The 23,315-nt window shown below is 33.7% G+C and overlaps 1 protein-coding gene and 1 pseudogene across 2 annotated transcripts in view; both read left to right on the top strand.

The window, feature by feature from the left end:
- LMBRD1 (LMBR1 domain containing 1) overlaps nt 1-23,315 on the top strand; it is a 153,971-nt gene that overhangs the window by 113,239 nt on the left and 17,417 nt on the right. For both annotated transcript variants that reach the window (XM_031012196.3, XM_063707694.1), the window contains 6 exons: nt 98-250; nt 14,600-14,664; nt 15,008-15,110; nt 15,679-15,783; nt 17,372-17,521; nt 18,923-19,001. In XM_031012196.3, the coding sequence (XP_030868056.1) occupies nt 98-250; nt 14,600-14,664; nt 15,008-15,110; nt 15,679-15,783; nt 17,372-17,521; nt 18,923-19,001 (655 nt within the window). The remainder of the gene's footprint in view (nt 1-97; nt 251-14,599; nt 14,665-15,007; nt 15,111-15,678; nt 15,784-17,371; nt 17,522-18,922; nt 19,002-23,315) is intronic.
- LOC129534423 (nucleophosmin-like) lies at nt 7,449-12,627 on the top strand (annotated as a pseudogene).

Here is a 23,315-nt window from a genome sequence, read left to right as displayed (position 1 = left end):
CATCCTGAAAAGGTTTTGTTGCCTGATCTGCTAAATCTGCTGGGTACTTTATTAAGATGTTAATGGTAAAAGTTTTATTTTGTTCTGTTATTTGCAGAGCAAAGATGGTCGACCTTTGCCAGCAAGGGATAAACGCGCCTTAAAACAATTTGAAGAAAGGTTACGAACACTTAAGAAGAGAGAGAGACATTTAGAATTCATTGAAAACAGCTGGTGGACAAAATTTTGTGGCGCTCTGCGTCCCCTGAAGGTAAATGAAGTTTTTAAAAATTATGCTGTCACTCTTCTCCCAAGTTTATATAGTACCTCTTGGAGAGATTGAGCTCTCCTTTTGAGGCATTACAGCATGGTACTTAGATGGATTTGGGGGTTTAATCTGGTTTTAAATCACAGCTCTCTTTGGTAGTTTGGGTAAGGTGCATAACCTTTCTGAGCAATGTATTACAACAATTGTTGGGAAATTAAAATAAAAATATAGATAAGTATTGCAATATGCTGCTAGCATATTCTTCAAGTTTATACTTTCCTTTAAATTGATCTGGGACTTAGAGCTTAGGAGCCTATGCTTTCTCCTAGTAGATTTACAGTTTCAGGTCTTATGTTAAGTGTTTAGTCTATTTTGATTTGGTTTTTGTGTATGGTGTAAAATAAGGGCCCAGTTTCATTCTGTTGGCGTGTTCATTTTTTCCAGCACTGTGTTGGATTGACTATCCTTTCCTTAGTATGTATTCATGGTACCCTTATCAAAAATAAATTGACTAGGTTTGTGGATTTATTTCTAGGCTCTCTATTCTTTTCTATTGGTGTACATTTTTGTTTTCATGCTTTACCATACTGGTGTTTCCTCCCACTTTTATGGAGATACAGTTGTTTCTTTTAAAACTGCACATAGTTAATTAATGCAATTTGGTGAGTTTAAACATACATATTCATTTATGTGGCTATCACCACATTCTGGGTAATGGGCATATCCATCACCTCCAAAACTTTCTATGTTTTCCTTTGTTGCTGTTGTTGATTTGTTAACATTTAAAATGAGATCCATTCTTTCTAAAATTTTATATGTACCACATATTATTGTTGACTGTAGGCCCTCTCATGGCAGACCTCTGGAACTTATTCATCTTGTGTAACTGCATCTTTATATCCCTTAGATGACAACTCTTTTTCTCTCTTTTCTGCATTCCCTGGTAACTACTATTCTAATTTCTATATCTATACTTTTTCCTATTTCAGGTGTCTCACATAAGAATTGTGCAGTGTCTTTCTGTGCCTGACTTATTTCACTTAGCATAATGTCTTTCAGGCACATCCATGTTGTCACAAATGAGAGGATTCTCTTATTTTTTACAAGGCTGAATAATGTTCCAATTATGTATGTGTGACATTTTCTTTATGAATTTATCTATTTGTATGGGTTGTTAAAACTGTGAGAAACAAAATGACTTTAATCTAAAAAAAAGAACATAGGAACTCTGACTGACAGTAATAGAATTTGCCTCATTGTTAGATTATGTTTCTGAAAGTATGTTAAAGATATTATTTGACATGGAAAATTATTATTTTCTTTTTTTGGAAACCATTGTTTGCCAGCCTTGAATTCTTGGGACTATGGTACTTAAACCTAATTACCTAGAATGAATTAAGATCACTTTAATATGGCTCAGACTAAAAAGTAACAAAAACTGTTGGCCACAGACTTCCAAATATGCTCATTGTATATCTGGAAGCATTTCAAACACCAGACCTTTGTATACAATAGCATACAAGTTGTAATTCAGAAAATTCAGTCAGTGGACTAACTTGAAGTTAGGCAGAATGAAGCTGGAAAGTGGGTTTGTGCTAAATTTTAAAAGAAGTGGTTCAACATGGACAGATAGAGGGGAACAACACACTCTGGGGCCTTTCAGAGGGTGGAGGGTGGGAGGAAGGAGAGGATCAGGTAGAATAACTAATGGGTTCCTTGCTTAGTACCTGGGTGATGAAATTATCTGTACAACCACCACCATGACGCAAGTTTACCTATGTAGCAAACCTGCATTTATACCCGTGAACTTAAATGTTAAAAAAAGAAAAAGAAATGGTTCAAAGAACCATTCAAAGATGAGTCAGTCAGGTTCAATTTGGGTGCTGCTTTTTCCACCTTTTATAATTAGAAAGAAATGCACTAACTGCTCACCCTAAAAAGCCCCTGGTTTGAAAGAGATTTTTAAAAATATACCATAATCAGTTAATTTTTCTATATAATCACTTTTTAAATCTTCTGTTAGAATAAATTTTTAAAAAATTCATCCCAGTTTTTTTTACCTCAAGGTGATTTGTCCTCATAGCACTGAAAGTATGATGAAACTCTCTCCAGCTTTACTTTAATCCTAAATTGTTTTTAGGTTTTTATAAATATTTATAATCTGGTCTCTAACATCAGCTGCCTTCTTTTATATATGCTATGTTCCATTTCACCAAACATATGTTTAGAAGGATTTTCAAATCAACTTTACTAAGTGTACAGACTGGTTTTGCCCCATATAGATAGATAGGGCATCCACATCACTCGAAAAATCTACCTCATGCCCTCTCTTGCTCCCCTGAGCTCAGACTTTAGGTAATTATTGATGTCCTTTCTATCATTAGACGTCAGTTTTATGTGTTCTGGAATTTTAAATAAATGGAATCATAGAGTGTACAATCTTTTGTCTGATGGCTTCTTTGGCATGGCACAATTTTTGAGATTTGCTCATGTTATTATTTAATACTATTTTTTTGCCCAGTGGTTTATTCAGTTTTATTGTTCAGTGGTATTACAGTGTGTGTCTGTATCACAATTTGTTTATTCACTCACCCTTGTTGGTGGAAATTTGGGTTGTTTCTGGTTTGAGACTATAATGAATAATGCTAATATGAACACTTTTGTACAAACCTTTGTGTTGATATGCTTTCATTCATTTCTTTTGGATAAATACTTGAGTAGAATTTTTGGATCTAACGTTTAATATGTTTATAAGAAACTGCCAAAGTGTTTTCCAAAAGGGTTACAACCGTTTTGCATTCCCACAGCAATAAGAGATTGCCCATTGTTTCACATTCTTGTCAACTCTTATGTAGTGTCTGTAAGAGTTATTCTTATGAATGTGCAGTAGCATCTCACAGTTTTGCTTTGCATTTCATTGGTGACTAAATGATATTTAGCATCTTTTTGTATGCTTATTGGCTATTTTCTGTAAAATGTGTGTTTAAATCTCTTGGCCATTTTCTAAATTAGGGTTTTGTATTATGAGTGAGATACAAGTGTTCATTATATAGTCTGGATCTAGCACTTTGTCAAATATATGTATAGTATCGTCTCCTAGTTCGTGGCAAGTTTTCTTTATGTTTTTGGTTTCTTAACACTGTAATTCAGATGTTTCTTAAATTTTGATGAATATTAATTTATATGTCTATTTTTGGTTCATATTTTTGTGTCCTCAGAAATGTTTGTCTATCCTAAGGTAAGAAACATTTTCTTCTAGAAATTTTGTAGATTTACATCTTATGCTTGGGATCATGACCCCATTTAAGTTACTTTTGTGCTATGGTATGACTTAAGGGTTAAGGTTCATTTTATTTTCTATGTGGGTATCCAATTGTTCCAGCATAATTTTTTTTTCAAGACTATCCTTTGCTCATTGACTTTCCTTGGAAGTTTTGTCAAATAAATTGATTGTAGTGTAAGTGTGGGTCTATTTCTGGAATCTCCATTCTACTCATTGATCTATATGTCTTTATGCTAATACTTGGTTAATAGAGCTTTATAATCTGCCATGAAGTTAGGTAGTATGAATTATTCAGTTTTATTTTCGTTTTTCAAAATCATTTTGGCTTTGCCAAATCCTTTGCATTTTCATATACATTTAAGAATCAATTTATAATTCCACAAAACATCCACTAGGATATCTATTGGGATTACTTTCACTCTTATAGATAAATTTGGGGGAGAATTGATATATTCTATCCATGAACATGATATCTATTTATTTACATCTTAAATTTCTCTCAGGAATGTTTTGTAGTGTTCAAAGTAGAGGTCTTAAAAATATCTTGATAAATTTACCTCTAAGTATTTTTTTAGTCTTGCAAATTATATTGTTTAATTACAGTTTTTAATATTTGTTGTTAGTATGTAGAAATTTGTCTTTGTATTTTACTCTTATATCCTGCAACCTGGTTGAATTATTAGTTCTAGTACCTTCGTTGTAGCTTCCTTAGGAGGTTTTCTTTTATACATGATCATATCAGCTGCTAAAAGACAGTTTTACTTCTTCCTTATAAGATTTGTAATTGCTTTTATTTTTTACTTTTCTAATTTCACTGGCTGAAACCTCCAGTACAGTTATTCTTTTTGTTAGTAAATGTGTCATTTCTGAATATTGATCTAAATTTTTACCCATCTTTCCATGTCTGGTCCTAAGTTAGGAATAGGGTAATAGACATGCCTGAAGGAATCTCTAGGGGTACAAACTGATCGTTATGTAATTGAGGGTTTAATGTGTATTATGATGAGATAAACACTACTTTTTTTCCTTAAATGAGATATGAAAGTTGTTGTTCATTTATCTCTGTGTTTGTCTACAATTGGTGTAATTCAGAAATAGGAAGCCAAATTTTCATTTAATGTTTCTTTTCTTTTTTTTTTTTTTTGAGATGGAGTTTTGCTCTTGTTACCCAGGCTGGAGTCCAATGGCGCAATCTCAGCTCACCGCAAGCTCCGCCTCCCAGGTTCAAGTGATTCTCCTGCCTCAGCCTCCTAAGTAGCTGGGATTACAGACATGTGCCACCACGCCTGGCTAATTTTGTATTTTTAGTAGAGACGGGGTTTCTCCATGTTGGTCAGGCTGGTCTGGAACTCCTGACCTCAGGCGATCTGCCTGCCTCAGCCTCCCAAAGTGCTGGGATTACAGGCTTGAGCCACCACGCCCAGCTCATTTAGTGTTTCTTAAACATTAACATTCAAGTCAAACTAGAGGAAGAAAGTGGATCTAGGTCCACTTGCCCTTCTTTTTTTCTTTTCTTTTTTATTATTATACTTTAAGTTTTAGGGTACATGTGCACAATGTGCAGGTTAGTTACATATGTATACATGTGCCATGCTGGTGCGCTGCACCCACTAACTCGTCATCTAGCATTAGGTATATCTCCCAATGCTATCCCTCCCCCCTCCCCCCACCGCACAACAGTCCCCAGAGTGTGATATTCCCCTTCCTGTGTCCATGTGATCTCATTGTTCAATTCCCACCTATGAGTGAGAATATGCAGTGTCTGGTTTTTTGTTCTTGCGATAGTTTACTGAGAATGATGATTTCCAATTTCACCCATGTCCCTACAAAGGACATGAACTCAGCACTTTTTATGGCTGCATAGTATTCCATGCTGTATATGTGCCACATTTTCTTAATCCAGTCTATTATTGTTGGACATTTGTGTTGGTTCCAAGTCTTTGCTATTGTGAATAATGCCGCAATAAACATACCTGTGCATGTGTCTTTATAGCAGCATGATTTATAGTCCTTTGGGTATATACCCAGTAATGGGATGGCTGGGTCAAATGGTATTTCCAGTTCTAGATCCTTGAGGAATCGCCACACTGACTTCCACAATGGTTGAACTAGTTTACAGTCCCACCAACAGTGTAAAAGTGTTCCTATTTCTCCACATCCTCTCCAGCACCTGTTGTTTCCTGACTTTTTAATGATTGCCATTCTAACTGGTGTGAGATGGTATCTCGTTGTGGTTTTGATTTGCATTTCTCTGATGGCCAGTGATGGTGAGCATTTTTTCATGTGTTTTTTGGCTGCATAAATGTCCTCTTTTGAGAAGTGTCTGTTCATGTCCTTTGCCCACTTTTTGATGGGGTTGTTTGTTTTTTTCTTGTAAATTTGTTTGAGTTCATTGTAGATTCTGGATATTAGCCCTTTGTCAGATGAGTAGGTTGTGAAAATTTTCTCCCATTTTGTAGGTTGCCTGTTCACTCTGATGGTAGTTTCTTTTGCTGTGCAGAAGCTCTTTAGTTTAATTAGATCCCATTTGTCAATTTTGGCTGTTGTTGCCATTGCTTTTGGTGTTTTAGACATGAAGTCCTTGCCCATGTCTATGTCTTGAATGGTAATGCCTAGGTTTTCTTCTAGGATTTTTATGGTTTTAGGTCTAACATTTAAGTCTTTAATCCATCTTGAATTGATTTTTGTATAAGGTGTAAGGAAGGGATCCAGTTTCAGCTTTCTACATATGGCTAGCCAGTTTTCCCAGCACCATTTATTAAATAGGGAATCCTTTCCCCATTGCTTGTTTTTCTCAGGTTTGTCAAAGATCAGATAGTTGTAGATATGTGGCGTTATTTCTGAGGGCTCTGTTCTGTTCCATTGATGTATATCTCTGTTTTGGTACCAGTACCATGCTGTTTTGGTTACTGTAGCCTTGTAGTATAGTTTGAAGTCAGGTAGTGTGATGCCTCCAGCTTTGTTCTTTTGGCTTAGTATTGACTTGACGATGCGGGCTCTTTTTTGGTTCCATATGAACTTTAAAGTAGTTTTTTCCAATTCTGTGAAGAAGGGCATTGGTAGCTTGATGGGGATGGCATTGAATCTGTAAATTACCTTGGGCAGTATGGCCATTTTCATGATATTGATTCTTCCTACCCATGAACATGGAATGTTCTTCCATTTGTTTGTATCCTCTTTTATTTCCTTGAGCAGTGGTTTGTAGTTCTCCTTGAAGAGGTCCTTCACATCCCTTGTAAGTTGGATTCCTAGGTATTTTATTCTCTTTGAAGCAATTGTGAATGGGAGTTCACTCATGATTTGGATCTCTGTTTGTCTGTTGTTGGTGTATAAGAATGCTTGTGATTTTTGCACATTGATTTTGTATCCTGAGACTTTGCTGAAGTTGCTTATCAGCTGAAGGAGATTTTGGGCTGAGCCAGTGGGGTTTTCTAGATATACAATCATGTTAACTGCAAACAGGGACAATTTGACTTCCTCTTTTCCTAATTGAATACCCTTTATTTCCTTCTCCTGCCTAATTGCCCTGGCCAGAACTTCCAACACTATGTTGAATAGGAGTGGTGAGAGAGGGCATCCCTGTCTTGCGCCAGTTTTCAAAGGGAACGCTTCCAGTTTTTGCCCATCCAGTATGATATTGGCTGTGGATTTGTCATAGATAGCTCTTATTATTTTGAAATACGTCCCATCAGTACCTAATTTATTGAGACGTTTTAGCATGAAGGATTGTTGAATTTTGTCAAAGGCTTTTTCTGCATCTATTGAGATAATCATGTGGTTTTTGTCTTTGGTTCTGTTTATATGCTGGATTACATTTATTGATTTGCGTATATTGAACCAGCCTTGCATCCCAGGGATGAAGCCCACTTGATCGTGGTGGATAAGCTTTTTGATGTGCTGCTGGATTCGGTTTGCCAGTATTTTATTGAGGATTTTTGCATCAATGTTCATCAAGGATATTGGTCTAAAATTTTCTTTTTTTTGTTGTGTCTCTGCCTGGCTTTGGTATCAGAATGATGCTGGCCTCATAAAATGAGTTAGGGAGGATTCCCTCTTTTTCTATTGATTGGAATAGTTTCAGAAGGAATCACTTGCCCTTCTATACAGCTCTCTCTGTGTATACTGAAGGTAATTTAAGACCTTTGAGATGTTCCTGACATTAAATTTCTTAGAAGTTATGTTCTATCTCAAAATTTTGTGCCAGTGTTACCTTTTATTCTCTACTATAATTCATGTTTGTCTTATTATGAAATGAATTAAATTTAAATTTTTGCAAATGTAAAAATTTTACAGTTTTTAAAATTAGTAGAGGATTTTTTTTTTCGTTCCCATGAAGATGCCTGTTGATCTTGTGATTGCCATGCATTTCCCTAGCATATACATAACTTATTTCAGAAGCATAGGCTTTGTGGTCACCTAATCCTGGGTTTGAGTCCTTGCTCTGCTCCTCACCAACTCTGTAACTTCTTACTTAAGCTTTTTGAACCTCACTTTTCTCATTCTTAAAATGGAATTATATACTTACTTTATTTTGTTGTGGGAATTAAATGAAATAATGTATGCAGTGCAGTTCCTTTTGATGTAAACAGCTCATAAAATTGCAGCTGCTGCTGTTATAGTTCTTTATGTAGGATTTTTCAAGTTCTTAAATCCTACCATGGAAATGAAGGGAGATTAGTTTTGTGCTGAAGATAATTATAAAAATAAGCACCTAATTAGAATAAGATAATAGCTCTTTAAAACAGCCTTCATATATAATATTGAACACATTTCTAAGCCTACAGTCTGATGTTCATTAAATACTTGAATAAACTCTTCCCTGACAGAAGAGTATACTTTGAGCTTATACAGCTAATTGGCCTGGGTAACTTATAGATCATTAGGTTTTAAATGTAACTTGAGATTTTACTATATATACTTCTTATGCTTATACACAAAATTATAAATTCATGTTTGTAATTATATTGCATATATTTTTTAGATTTTTTTATTGTGGTAAAATATATATGCCTCAGTCTATGATTTGGAATATTTTTAGGTGTATATTCAATAGCAGTAAGTACATTCACAATGTTGTGCAACCATCATCACTATTCATTTTCTGATCTTTTTCAAATGGAAACAATGTATTTATTAAACGGTAATTCTCCATTCCCTAGTGATTTCTTTTCTGCTCTCCATCAGTTTGCCTATTCTAGGTACCTAGAGTAAAGAACACAGGAAATACAACATACACAACATTATCTAACAGTAAGATATTATTGAGACTAAATATGTCCATAATATCAACAAATGTGAATACACCTAACTCACCATTAGAAGAAAATTTTTATTTTCTTCACAAAGAAGATAGATCCAATGTATGCTATTTAAAAGAGACACACCTGAAACAGTAGTTCAAAAGGACTAAAAATAAATGGGTGTTTAAAGACATACTAGACAAATGGAAACAATAAGGAAACAATGATCCTATTAGACAAAATAGAATTCAAGCCAAAATACACCAATTGTAACAAAGAAGGACACATTTTGTGGTAGATACAGTGCCTTTTTCTTCACCTAATGATGCCCTCATCCAGGAAACCTGTGACATTAAGTGGCAAAGGAAACTTACAGATGTAGTTAAGGTTATAAACCTTAAGATACAAAGATTATCCTGGGTTATTCAGTTGGGCTCAGTCTAGTAACATGAACCTTTAAAAGCAGAGAGCTTTCTGGGCTAGAGTCAGAAGTGATAAAGGGTACATCAAAGATATTCAAAGTGCGAGAATGACCTGACTTGCCATGACTGGTTTGAAGATAGAGGGGGAAATGTGACAAGGAATGCAAGCAGCCTTAAGAAACGGAGAGATGTTCCCAAATGATAGCCAACAAAGAAAGGAAAACTCCAACTCTACAACCTTAAGGAACTGAATGCCAGCCAACAATCTGAAAGAGCATGAAAGTATTTCTTTCCCGGAGTCTCCAGAAGGAAACATAGCCCTACTCTTGGTTTTGGGCCTGTGAGACCTCAAGCAGAGAATCCACTGAGCTGCACTATGCACAGACAGCTGACCCACAGAAACTGAGATAATAAGTAGATGCTGTTTCAGGCCACTAAGTTTGTGGTGGTGTGTCATTGGCAGCAGTAGAAAATTTACACACTTTTAAATATGAAAAGCCACAATTTAGAATGAAGATATAATAACTGTGGATATCTGTGTACCAGTTAGCACAGCAGCCACCTTTATGAAAGCAAAAACTATGGGAGATTCCAGAAGGTAGAGATTGAAATATAATAGTAATAGGAGATTAACAGCATTCTCAGGGTAAAACATTTCAAGTGGATGAAATAGAGTAAGAATATAGAAGACCTAATAATCAGTAAGTTATAACTTACAACTTTTAAACTTTACATCTAGATAATAGAAAATAACCTTTTCTCCAAATGCACAGGGAACACAAAAGTTGATCGTATTATTAATTGTATCCTGAAGAAAGTATCAAGGAAGTTTCAAACATTAGATATATTACAAACAACTTTTCTCTGATTGCAGTGCATTAAAACTAGAAATTGTAACAAAATCAATAGACTAACATACTTTTCACTTGAAAATTAACCTTATATTCAGCAACTTTTGAGTGAAAAGAAAGGGGAAATACATTACAGAATTTCTAAAAGTTAATGATAATTGAAACATATTAGAATCTGTGGGATACCTTTAAAATAGAGATCAGTCCCTGATGTGATTCTGTCCTGTGCGGCTGTTCTCTTGAGCAGTGGTTGTTTATCTCCATCTGCCTTCTCTCCCACCTAAGTGTGTGCCGCCACCTGATGGAAGATTCGATGGACATGGACATAAACCCCCGGAGTCCCCAGAACTATCTATTTGGTTGTGAACTACAGGCTGACAAAGATTATCACTTTAAGGTGGATAATGATGAAAATGAGCACTAGTTATCTTTAAGAACGGTCAGTTTAGGGGCTGATGGAAAAGATGAATTACACATTGTTGAAGCAGAGGCAGTGTATTACGAAGGCAGTCCAATTAAAGTAACACTGGCAACTTTGAAAATGTCTGTACAGCCAACAATTTTCCTTAGGGGCTTTGAAATAACACCACCAGTGGTCTTACGGTTGAAGTGTAGTTCAGGGCCAGTGCATATTAGTGAACAACATTTAGTAGCAGTGGAGGAAGATGCAGTCAGTAGATGAAGAGGAGGAGGATGTGAAACTCTTAAGTATATCTGGAAAGTGGTCTGCCGCTGGAGGTGGTAGCAAGGTTCCACAGAAAAAAGTAGAACTTGCTACTGATGAAGATGATGATGATGATGATGATGATGATGATGATGATGATGAAGATGATGATAATGATGATTTTGATAATGAGGAAACTGAAGAAAAAGCACCAGTGAAGAAATCTATATGAGATAATCCAGCCAAAAATGCACAAAAGCCAAATCAGAATGGAAAAGACTCAAAACCATCATCAACACCAAGATCAAACGGGTAAGAATCCTTCAAAAAACAGGAAAAATCTCCTAAAACACCAAAAGGACCTAGTTCTGTAGAAGACATTAAAGCAAAAATGCAAGCAAGTATAGAAAAAGGTGGTTCTCTTCCCAAAGTGGAAGCCAAGTTCATCAATTATATGAAGAATTGCTTCCGGATGACTGACCAGGAGGCTATTCAAGATCTCTGGCAGTTGAGGAAGTATCTTTAAGAAAATAGTTTAAACAATTTGTTAAAATTTTTCTGTCTTACTTCATTTCTGTAGCAGTTGGTATCTGGCTGTCCTTTTTATAATGCAGAGTGGGAACTTTCCCTACCATGTTTGATAAATGTTGTCTAGGCTCCATTGCCAATAATGTGTTGTCCAAAATGCCTGTTTAGTTTTTAAAGACGGAACTCCACCCTTTGTTTGGTCTTAAGTATGTATGGAATGTTATGATAGGACATAGTAGTAGTGGTGGTCAGACATGGAAATGGTGGGGAGACAAAAATATACATGTGAAATAAAACTCAGTATTTTAATAAAGTTAAAAAAAAACAGAGAAATTCATAGCCTGAAACACACTTACCAGTAAAAGTGGAAAAAAAAAAAAAACAAAACAAATGTCCGATCCCAAAAAAGCAAGCAGAAGAACAAAAGGAATCACACAGAAGAAAATAAGATAAAAGCAGAAAGCAGTGAGGTAGGGAGAAGAAAAACAGATGAATTACAACAGTCCCTCTATATCTGCGGATTCTGCATTTGCAGATTCTGCGTTTGCAGATTCAACCACCCATGGATTGAAAATAGAGTCCTAATTTAGTACTAATAAAGTAATGATTTCTGCATATGCATATGTTTTAATTAATAGACAGACCACTACCTAACCTCATTAAAAGGAACCAGGGCTTCTTGGAGAAATGTCTGATTCTAGGACTGTGGCTGGGAAAGCACTTAATAAGCTTGGAACATCTGATGCCAGAAAGTAAGAAGTGTTTAGAGAATAGTGGGCATATAATAAAAGGAACCAGTTTGTAGGGGCTCCTATTGCCTAAATCTGGGACCATTTAGGTATCAAAATAATGATAATAACAGATGATAACTAATTGAATAAAATAATTTATAAGTCTATATTGACATAAGTAAATACATTAGTAAATGATGGGGAAGGGAAAGCTCTTCCCTACAGTAGAATGCCAACAAATAAATACAGAAGCAATTAGAAAACCAGCATTTGACAAATACCACAGAAAAAAACGTATTGTTTCTGGGAAGAGGCATCAGTGGATACTAAACTTGAAGTTAAAAGTTTGGTGAGAACAAGATTTTGCATATTCTGAAAGTATGTCACCACAAAACATATTAATTACAGAGGGGGAAATAATAATTGTACAATGGAGAAACCTGACTGAAACCACCTTACTACATGATTTAAGTTGAGCTCATCAGTAATGGGGCAAATAGACATGACTGCCACTTCATATGATGTATTGAGAAGGACTCAACACTTCTCTGTCTCTGTCATTTCTGGAAAAAAGCATAATCTAAATATAATCATGAGAAAATAGGCAATCCAAATTGAGAGACATTCTACAAATTAACTTCCCTGGACTCTACAAAATGTCAAGGTTATGAAAGACCTTGTTCAAGAGAAATTGATATATAATAATTAAGACTTGTTCAAAAGAGAATGATAAGGTAACGTTAAAATTTGGAGAATATGAGTGAAGGGTATAGTGGAATTCTTTGTATTGTTTTTGCACATGTCTTACTCCATTTTTATTGATGTTACCTCTATTGTTTAATTTTTATTTCAAAATTGGCATTATAGCTAGAGTATAATATGTAGCATTTAGGTCAACCCAATGTGGTCATCACTGATATGATTTTGTAACTACTAATTTAAGTTCTAGTATTTAAGTGTGTATAGTTTTCTTGGTCTTTATAAAATATTTGTATTTTTTACATTTGTTCTGTGTTCTGTTAAGTCACTGATTAAGCAGTCTAACTCTGGGTCAGTCATCTCTACAGATTTGGAAGATAGCTAAGAGGGTTTTTTTTTTTAATTTTAATTTTTTTTTTTTTTTGCCAAAATGGATACCAAAGGGAGGGAATCTTAACTTCAAATGCTGTTTCTATATCATGTTCTCCTACTACTAATTGGCATTTCATAGTTATACTGCTACAAACTATTTTTTGTTAACAACTATTAGGAGGGAATGTTTTTCACTTGAGAATCCTAAGTATAAGTCTGTGTTGCTTTTCAGTTCACCACAGTACCAAATATAGATGCCTGAATCTAGTAGAAAAAAAAGTATAACTCCTTTATACCCTCTGCTAATGAGCAGTTGTTACTATAAATTAGAAGTCACTTCAAAATCTTTTGCAATGAAACCCTTTTTAAATAATGAATTTTCTTGTGGAATCCTAGCATGAAAAATAGTACATGCAATATCACTCTGTTTTCAAGAGATGACTATAGCCTTCTTGGTCCCCTCTCGTTGTCAACTCTCTCCTTCCCAGTGAGCCCCAAAGGCACCCTGCCATAACTGAAGAATTCCCCAGAGCACACGTCCAAAATTACTTCCAAAAATCATCTTTTCAGGCTAGGTAGGTTCATGTGTTACTTCTTTTATTCTCTCAGGATTCTAAAATTTACTTCAACAGTCATGTGAAATAAGATGAAAAAATCTCCTTACCATTCATGATTTCATAACATTCATTGATCTATTTATATCAATTCCAGTTAAAGGAGGAGCCCAACACACTTAACTGCTTACTGGGACTCTTCTTTTTGGGTCTGGTCTTGACAACTCTTTAGCCCAGTTGTCCCTGGAACTTGGGGAAGATTTCGGGGAAAAAGAGCTTAGGTTTTTGCTAACATAGATTTCAACTCTTTTATATTCTGAAACTTTTCATTAGAGACTCAGTTATAATATTTTTCTTCCTCTTTTTCTACCATCTTTAATATAAAGTTCATACAATTGGGAGAAGTATGTTCCACTACTTACAGTGCTTAGGACATTTTTTCCACAGAAACATTGTTTTACCTGACAATTTTTTCAGTGTTGTTAGTACTCTGTTTCAGGAATAGTATCACTTGTATAGGCTTTTACAGATTGTAATATAATTTAACCACTATATATATCATTTATATATATTATTGCTTCTATGGGAAAATGTTCTAAATTTTCTATTTTAACTAACAGGGTAATATAACCTGCATTTCATGGTTTTGGGGTGTGTGTGTGTGTGTGTGTGTGTGTCTGTGTGTTAGTCATAATGTACTTTTCAGTCTCATTTCAGTGTAATAGAATAAAAACTTTGTATTTGGTCTAACAAAGAGTTTCATTTGTTTACTTATTAGTGAAGACTTCAAATGCTTTGTCTCTTTTATGTACATGTTCTCAATCAAATAGTCTCATAATGAAAATTCAGGTATAAATGCCTGGAATTGTATACTAAGTTAAAATGTATCTTAGATTGTTTTTGTTAGATCATTGTCATATTCTAGCAACTCATATTGAATATAATGATTTTGTGCTTTTAATATCAACTTTTAGAACTATATTTTAATGAATATATTTTTGCTTTTAGATCGTCTGGGGAATATTTTTCATCTTAGTTGCATTGCTGTTTGTAATTTCTCTCTTCTTGTCAAAGTAAGTACAGTAGACACATTTTCTAAAGCACTTATACAAATTCTATGATAATATACATTTTGTTGCTGAATGCCATTAGTGTAGGTTATTCATCTTAAGTAGCTTTTTTACTTGAAGTGTTCTATAGCATTAACTCAAAGAATGGCTAAAACGTCCAATAATAGAGTGTTTCTTTATTCTCCATCAATTGAACAATAGCTGTGAGATATTTAAGTGAGGTTTAATTTGTTATCCATTGTTTTCTTTGACTCAGGTGTATTTGCATGCTTAAATTATATTTTTTCTAAATTTGCTGAAAATTTGATAGTATAACATAAATTTCATTCTTTGTAATTTTTTTTAGTTTAGATAAAGCTCTTCATTCAGCTGGAATAGATTCTGGTTTCATAATTTTTGGAGCTAACCTGAGTAATCCACTGAATATGCTTTTGCCTTTACTACAAACAGTAAGTAAAATATCAATCATATTATACTGTAGCTGCTAGAGTATAAAATGCTAGAGTCTAGCAAACATTCTGACATCCTGTTGCACATAAAATTATTATGCTAAAAACCTATGAATAGTTTGACATATGCTTATATTATTTTCTAGTTTTACTTTTTATTTGCCTGTAATTTACACATTGACATGTTGCTTTAAATATCATATTGATATATTCCTGGACTTTTATGTTATACATAATTTGACTTGGGATATATTATATAACATGAGGTGGTCCTCTCCAAATTATTTTTGGTATTAATATTTAATCAAGTCTTTTATAGATAAATGCAATTTTAGTTTAATTTGCTTTAGTATATTTCTTAAGATAATGGTATTAAAAATTTTGGTAATAGTTTGGTACTTGTTTGTTTTTTGAGGATTTTTTTTTTAAGCACAGTAGCCTAATCTAAATCAAAGTTGATATTGTAAACGTTTGCCGGATGGGAATAATGAAGTTTTTAGTTTATTTTATATGACTGTTAGAGTGCTTATAGTTTATATGTTAAATTTAATTTCATCTTTTTTTTCAGGTTTTCCCTCTTGATTATATTCTTATAACAATTATTATTATGTACTTTATTTTTACTTCAATGGCAGGAATTCGAAATATTGGCATATGGTTCTTTTGGATTAGAGTAAGTATATATTACAGTATTATTTTTTTCTCATCATTTTGTGTGTGATCTCCATAATTACAAATTATCTTAGATTTAGAATATAGTAGCTGTATCTTTATACCACAAGTGAGAGAAATACTAGCCTTTTCACTTCATGTTGACATAAAAGTACTTTTTATTTAGAGCAGTGGTTCTTAAACGGGGGTGATTTTGCCCCCCGGAAACATTTGGCAATATCTAGAGATATTTTTAGTTGTTATAATTGGGGAATGCTAGTGGCATGTAGTGGGTGGGGGCCAGAGATTCTATTAAAAATCCTGTAGTGCATAGGGCAGACTTACCTAGCCTAGAATGTCAATAGTTCCATGGTTGAGAAACCCTGGTCCAAAAGTTATATTATTTCTTAGTAGAAACACATCCGAATGTAATAGATACACTGAAGCTCAAGAGATAGCCCTCCCTATTAGTAAAGATTACCATATCATTGGTTATTTTCTTCAAATGCTTATTTTGAGATAAATTAACAATTTTAAAATGAAGCTGTATCAGGTAGACACTACTTCCAGCTGTGGATAAAAGAGAACTTGGTTAAATAGTGGCTTGAACTAATGAAAGATTTCTTGCTAGAAAGATTTCTTGCTATGGAAAAAAAGAATCTAGTATTGCTTCAGTAGCTCAAAAAGTCAGATCCAATATCTCTGTAATTCTTTGAGTATCTCTGTCATGATTGTAGTATGGCTGCTGCAGTTCCTTTTATCCTGTTCATATTCTGTGAAGAAAAAGGTAGTTAGGAGAAAGGGGTATACAATTATATCAATAAAACAAGACTTTTACAGAAATCCCTAACAGACTTCTGCTTTCCTTTTCGTGTTTAATATTTTATCACATGGCCACTACTGGCTGTGAAAGAACCTGGGAAATGTAAATTTATGAATGATCTTATTGTCATCCCATCTAGAACTGGAGTCTGTACTACAATAGTACAATTGTAGTGTACTACAATCTAGTAATAAAACAGGGAGGTGATACCTAAGTTGCTAAAATAAAAGCATTTGCTATGCTATTGAAATGAAGCAAGTTACCTGGTTCCTTATATTTCAGTTACCATGTGTTTTCATTTCCCTTTAATATAGAAAAATGTGAAAAGCTCTTTAGTAAGATTATCAGAGTTTTTCATAAACTAATTTTTATAGCAAAGTATAAGGATGTCACGAGTATTTCATAGAAATAGATGTTTATAAACACATGACATTGTCTGTTCTTATGCAGTATTATAAAAAATTATATAAAACCATAGTATATTACTGATACTTGTAGTTTAAATTCATACTTCTAATCTTTAGATAGAACTAGAGGTAGTTCACAGTTAGCTGCATGAACTTCTAACAGATGCTGTTACACAATAAGTTTAGAAGATTTCTCTGGAAATAGACCATGTGAATAATCTTAAAATTATTTGGGATGATTAAGAACTTTTAGTATTTACTTTGGAAGAAAAATAATGGTTGATTGAACTGTGTAAATCATTTCCCATAACACAAGAACAGGATTTAATGCTTTATAAATGAAATATATTGCTGAAATTTTGTCACTCTTTTCTTTCCAGTTATATAAAATCAGAAGAGGTAGAACCAGGCCCCAAGCACTCCTTTTTCTCTGCATGATACTTCTGCTTATTGTCCTTCACACTAGCTACATGATTTATAGTCTTGCTCCCCAATATGTTATGTATGGAAGCCAAAATTACTTAATAGAGGTAAGTGAAATATTTAAAACTTGATTATTTTGATATTTTAAAGATAGTGATATTTAAAATGAAGTTTTAATTGTGATGGTTAGCATAAGATATTAGCTCATCAGATTAAATTTAATATTGCTAAAACTGGTTTTTTATTTCTATTTTTAGCATATTTATATTTGTTTCATACTGTTGTTTTTTTGAAACAGCACACAGAATTTCATTACAGTAGTTTCTTAAACGGGTCCCGTGGTGCTAAGCTACTGAGCTTTACCTTAGTACTTTATTAAAACTCATAATACTTCCTCTAAAATAACATTTTAACGAATTTTAATAATATGGCTCCCAAAGAACATTTTGGTGAGCACAGCATGTCCGTTCATTGGCACTATGAATCCCCTAGAAGAGCCTTTATAAACATTTTATATGTAGATAACTATACATTCTTTTAACATGATGGGTATCCTCATATGCTGATTTATTGGTGGTGTTGATCTCTCAAAAGCGAACTGTGGCTTTTGGTTTCAATAGAACAGTAAGTTTGGATTTTCTGACGATTCAAAATATTCTGACCATATCTGATTCAAACTTTGTTTAGTTTTTTTCCTTTTTTAAAAATACCTTTTGCTCTACTTCTTAACTGTTCAAACCATATTTATGTTTCAGGGCCTGATCAAGCATTGCTTTAGTGGAGTCTTTCATGATTAAATCAGTGTGCCCAGATCGTTTCTTTTTTATCCTGTTCTTCCTTCATTCTTTCTTTACTTTAACATGCAATTAGAAAGAAAAATCTAACGAACCTATCAACCCTCAATCAGTACCATCCATAATATTGGTGAGTGTTAAAAGGCTATTTCATTGAAAAATATTTAGTTATAATGTAGGTGAAACAGATAAAGCACAGATCATGATGGAGGTACATGAATGACCTGAGTTTGGGAAACAGCATGCTGGAAAACTACCTGAACCATATTTCTCACTTCTTATACCTTTTTATTCTCTTCTTGCCTCATCCCCTTCACCTACCTCACTAGGTCATGCTTATTAAACATCCTCCTGTGAAGGAATGAAGGAAGATTATGCTTTTGCTTGGACAAAAGATATTCTTTGCATGTTCCACAGTCTGAAAATAGCATTCCTTTCAGATGCTATACTTTGTATTAAAAATGGAATTTGTTTGTTCTGGGAAGAAGCTGTGTTGTTCAACACAGGACCTAAAGGATTATTGCAAAAAGCCTTAATGTTTAATTTACCATAATTATTTTTCTTCTAAGAGCAATGTTGCACAAAATTTACATTTTGGAATGTTAGATAGATGTAGTTAGTATACAGAGTATACAGTTCATAGTGATTACTTTTTAAATCCAAATGTATTTATTAATGTGGTTTTTATATTTTAACTATATTTTTATCTTTCAGACTAATATAACTTCTGATAATCATAAAGGCAATTCAACCCTTTCTGTGCCAAAGAGATGTGATGCAGATGCTCCTGAAGGTAAAAACAGCTTGTTTTAAAACTTACAACTTTGTAGGAAAAGAATTTCCTGGCATTTTGCTGTGTTAATCATTTGATGCATTTGTTTTACTACGTGGTAAGAAGGAAACTTTTAGCAAGTAGAGGTTGGTAAATCTCTTCAGTAGAATTTCTTGTTGATGAAAGGATTTGCATTAGAGAAAGAACCATTAAAATTACTTAGGAAGTAATTTTTTATTTATTTTATTTATTTATCACATTTACTAGTGTGATAAGAAATCACTCTTAAGTGATTTTTTTTCCTTAAAAACATAAAGGAGTTTGGTGGAATCTACAGTTCTTAGTACCAAGACCAAAAGTACTTATGACCTAGAACAATTTTTAATTCATCCATGTCTGATTATTTAATTTAATAATAATAGTGTTAGTTATAATAGCAGTTAACTTTAAAAACATACAGTTGTTTTCAAGGCATTGTGTTAATTGTTATATGTGTACTCTGACAAAAATTCTGTGCTCTTAACCTCTGTGTATTTTTAGAGTATGTTTTTTTTTTCTATGTGAGTTGTTTAGGTGATTTTTTTTTTCTTTGAATGTTATAGTATTCTTATTAAGGATTTCTGATTAAGGATTCCTGATTTATTCTTTCAAAATTTGTAAAAGTGTTTTCTAATCTTGCCTTCAACATGCTTTTATTTTATGGTAAAGTAATGTGTCAAATATAGTGTATTTCTGCATGAATCATTCATGAATACCATTATGAAAAACACAAATTCTGAGTTTTTTATAGCAGGGTCAACTATGTAATGTAATAGAGTATTAGGAACAAGTATAAGGTACAGGGATAGGCCAGAGGAAGACGCAATTAATTCTGCCTTGTGGGGATCACTATGGAGTAGTAGTCAAAAAAGAAACGTTTCAGGAAAGAGATAGCAGAGCTACATTTTAAGGTTATCTGGTATGCACATCAAGGGAAGGCTGTTCTAGGCAGAAGAATAAAGTGTACAAACAATTACCTTAAATTGCACAGGCGTGTGTTCAAGAGAGTTTGAGACATTGGTTTTGTTTAGGGGTTGGAGGGAGGAAGGCAGAGTCATGAGTCAGATCATAAAAGGTTTTAGAAAGTGACTAAAGAGATAATGAAGTGTTTCAAGTAAGAAAGTAGAAGTTATGATCTGATTTATTTTTAGTAAGTTAATTATAGCAGTTATATAGATAATGGATTTGAGAAATTGAGACCAGAGTATGGAAATCACTTAGGGGAGGGAGAGCTATCTAAAATAATCCAAGAGAGTTGAAAGCCTGAACTAAACGGTGGTCATGAGGGTGTGAAATAAAGAAATTTAAGGAGTAAATTGAAAGAATTTCTGATTGGTTGTAGAGCAATGGTGAGAGAAACAGAAGATTCTAGCATGACACTCTAGTTACTGAGTAATTTGATTAATTTTGGTGTTACCAGCTGAGATAAAAAATACACTGGGAGGCCGAGGCAGGTGGATCACCTTAGGTCAGGAGTTTGAGACCAGCCTGGCCAACATGGCGAAACTTTGTCTCTACTAAAAATACAAAAACTAGTTGAGTGTGGTGGGGCACCCCTGTAATCCCAGCTACTTGGGAGGCTGAGGCAGGAGAATCACTTGAACCTGGGAGGTGGAAGTTGCAGTGAGCTGAGATCGTGCCACTGCACTCTGACCCAGGCGACAGGGCAAGACTCTGTCTCAGGGAAAAAGAAAAAAAAAAAAAAGTACTAAGATTAGAAAAATTGTAAAAAAAAAAATGATTAGTTGACTTGAGATGTCTCAAAAATGTTCAGGTGGAGGTCTCATAAGCAGTTGGGTATACAGTTAGCCCTCCATATTAATGGGTTTCAGATCCATGGATTCAGCCAACTTTGGGTCAGAAATAATTTGGGAAAAAATAAAATAAAAGATAACAAAGAAACAATTTTAAAAAAACACAAAAAGCAATACAACAACTATTTGCATAGTATTTACATTATATTAGGTGTTATAAGTAATCTAGAGATAATTTAAAAGATGTGGGATGATGTGTATAAGTACATCATTTTATGTAAGGGACTTGAGCATTCGTGGATTTTGGTTTCCAACAGAGTCCTGGAACCAATCCCTCAGGGGTACATATGAGTTCTTGTATATGTGAGAAACTCAGAGGGTAGAGAGTGAGAAGAGAATGGACGCTGGAACCTGGGATAATCATTATTTAAGGGCAAGCTGATAAGGAAGGTACGGAGAAGAAGGCTGAAAAAAGAGAAAAAATTTAATGTTAGAGATAAAAATTAATTCCATGAAGAAGATGTGCAGGGTCAAGAACTCTTTTTTTTATTTTAGTTAGGAGAGACTTCAGGGATAATGGGATGGAACTAGTGGAGCAGGAAAGATTGAAGAAAAATGTCAGAAAGGATGAATGATAGACCAATATCATCCAATTCTGCATGATATGGTATTAAGAATATCCAGGACAGAATGCTTTAGATAGAATGAGGGATATTTCCTTCTGTACATTGCAAAGAAGGAAGCAAGGATATGGCCTCAGATAGTAACAAGTTACATCTGAGGGTAGGCAAGAAGTGGCATATCTGTATAATTGTCTCAACTGGCTATGAAGGATGAGCTCAGGACATATACTGAGAATTAAGCGGGCTGTGGGGTAGACAGTTGAAAGTAGCAAAAGATTTTGATAGCCTATGAAGGGGATTAGGAGAGGATCTAACTGAAGGTAAGTTAATGATAGGTAAATATGTCAAGGGACAGAGGTGAAATTATCAATTTTATATTTTTATTGAACAAGTCTACACAACTTGTATAATTTTTCTCCATCAGTTCTTAGGTTGTTTGGGGGAAGGAATGGATTGAAGAACTGAAGGAGAATTGGGGATTTAAGGATGGAAAGCAAAGGACAAGTTGAAGGTTAGAAAATAAACAGTGACCACAGAGTCCAGGATTTGTAGGGAAATAAGGGAAGAGACTAAAACTGAGAGAAAGGATTAAAATCAAGAGATGAGATGGATAAACATCTGATGGGGATAACTTTATTTTGCCTGAAGAAATAATAGTAAAATGTTGTTAGTATAAATAAATAGAACAGAATTTTCCAGTTCTACTTAATGATGTTAGTTCAAGATTTTTTACTTTGAAATGTATACGTACATCACAAGTAGGGTTGATAGTTGAAGTGCTTTGAGTTGCATATTTAGCTGGATGAAAACAGATTGAAAAATTAGTGTTTAATTGGTTTGTAATTTGTTTTTAACTAAGAAGTCAATGACCTTGAAGATCTAAAATAGATTCTGTTGTTCAAATTGTTACAGTAGTATTGAAACATTAGCTGTAAAACAAAAACAAATTGTAGTTTCAAAATTATGTTGAACTGATAACGGGGCCTTTAAAATGCCCCGATATTACTGGACTGAGTGAATTTTTTATATTGTAGGTCAATAAGATTTAATCAAATAATACACTTGACTGTAACTTTTTTATGAATCACATTCAGTATTTTTCTTTTTCAGTCTAATCTAATTTATAGTAGTTAAAAATGATTCCCTTTGAACTACTGAATATTTTTTCTTAAACATTTTAGTTGACTCATTCTTTGAAATGTTATTTTGCAATACAAAAACATACCCTTTAGTTTTATGGGTTTATCTTTCCCAACTTTGTTTTGTTCTATAGCACATCTCTAAATGTTAAATTTGCCAGTACATACTTAGAAGAGGAAGGTAGAAATAGTATAACTAAATTTGGGGTGGCAGGGTAGTTTTTTTAAGTGAATAATAATGATAGAGAAAGATAACTAGATTAGGACATTGGATTAGACACATAAGGGTAGGGATGCCACCCCATCCCTACCCTTAGGATGAGGGATGGTGAGGGACTTGTATAGCAGTATACAGTATTCTTTACAACATATTTCGTGACAACATTTGACTAAATGATACTATAATAAATAACTCATAAGGCATTTGATGGCACCTTTGCAATGTATCCATTGCAAGTAACAGAATTTTAGAGAATGATTTATGGATTTAAAAACAAAAATTTTAATTTTCAGTGTTATAATTAAAATTCTTTCTGAGAAAAGTTAATCTCCCTGGAGAGATATTAAAGCAGCAATTTCTGAAAATCCATATGTTGCTGTCTTATCAATATTAAACATATTTTAGACTTTTAAAATTAATATTGTTTATATATGAGGCAATCTGACATTTATTCAACATAGAAAATATTGCTGGAATCCTAGTTGTGTTTAAAATGATTAGGTTTCAAATGAGTCGTTTGTCTAAAAATAACTTAAGTACTTTGTGTTTAAAATAATCCA

The sequence above is a fragment of the Gorilla gorilla genome, chromosome 5 (assembly GCF_029281585.2).
Source record: "Gorilla gorilla gorilla isolate KB3781 chromosome 5, NHGRI_mGorGor1-v2.1_pri, whole genome shotgun sequence".
Taxonomy (NCBI): Eukaryota; Metazoa; Chordata; class Mammalia; order Primates; family Hominidae; genus Gorilla; species Gorilla gorilla.
Note: the sequence above shows the minus strand (reverse complement) of the source record. Positions and strands in the feature narration are given on the sequence as shown.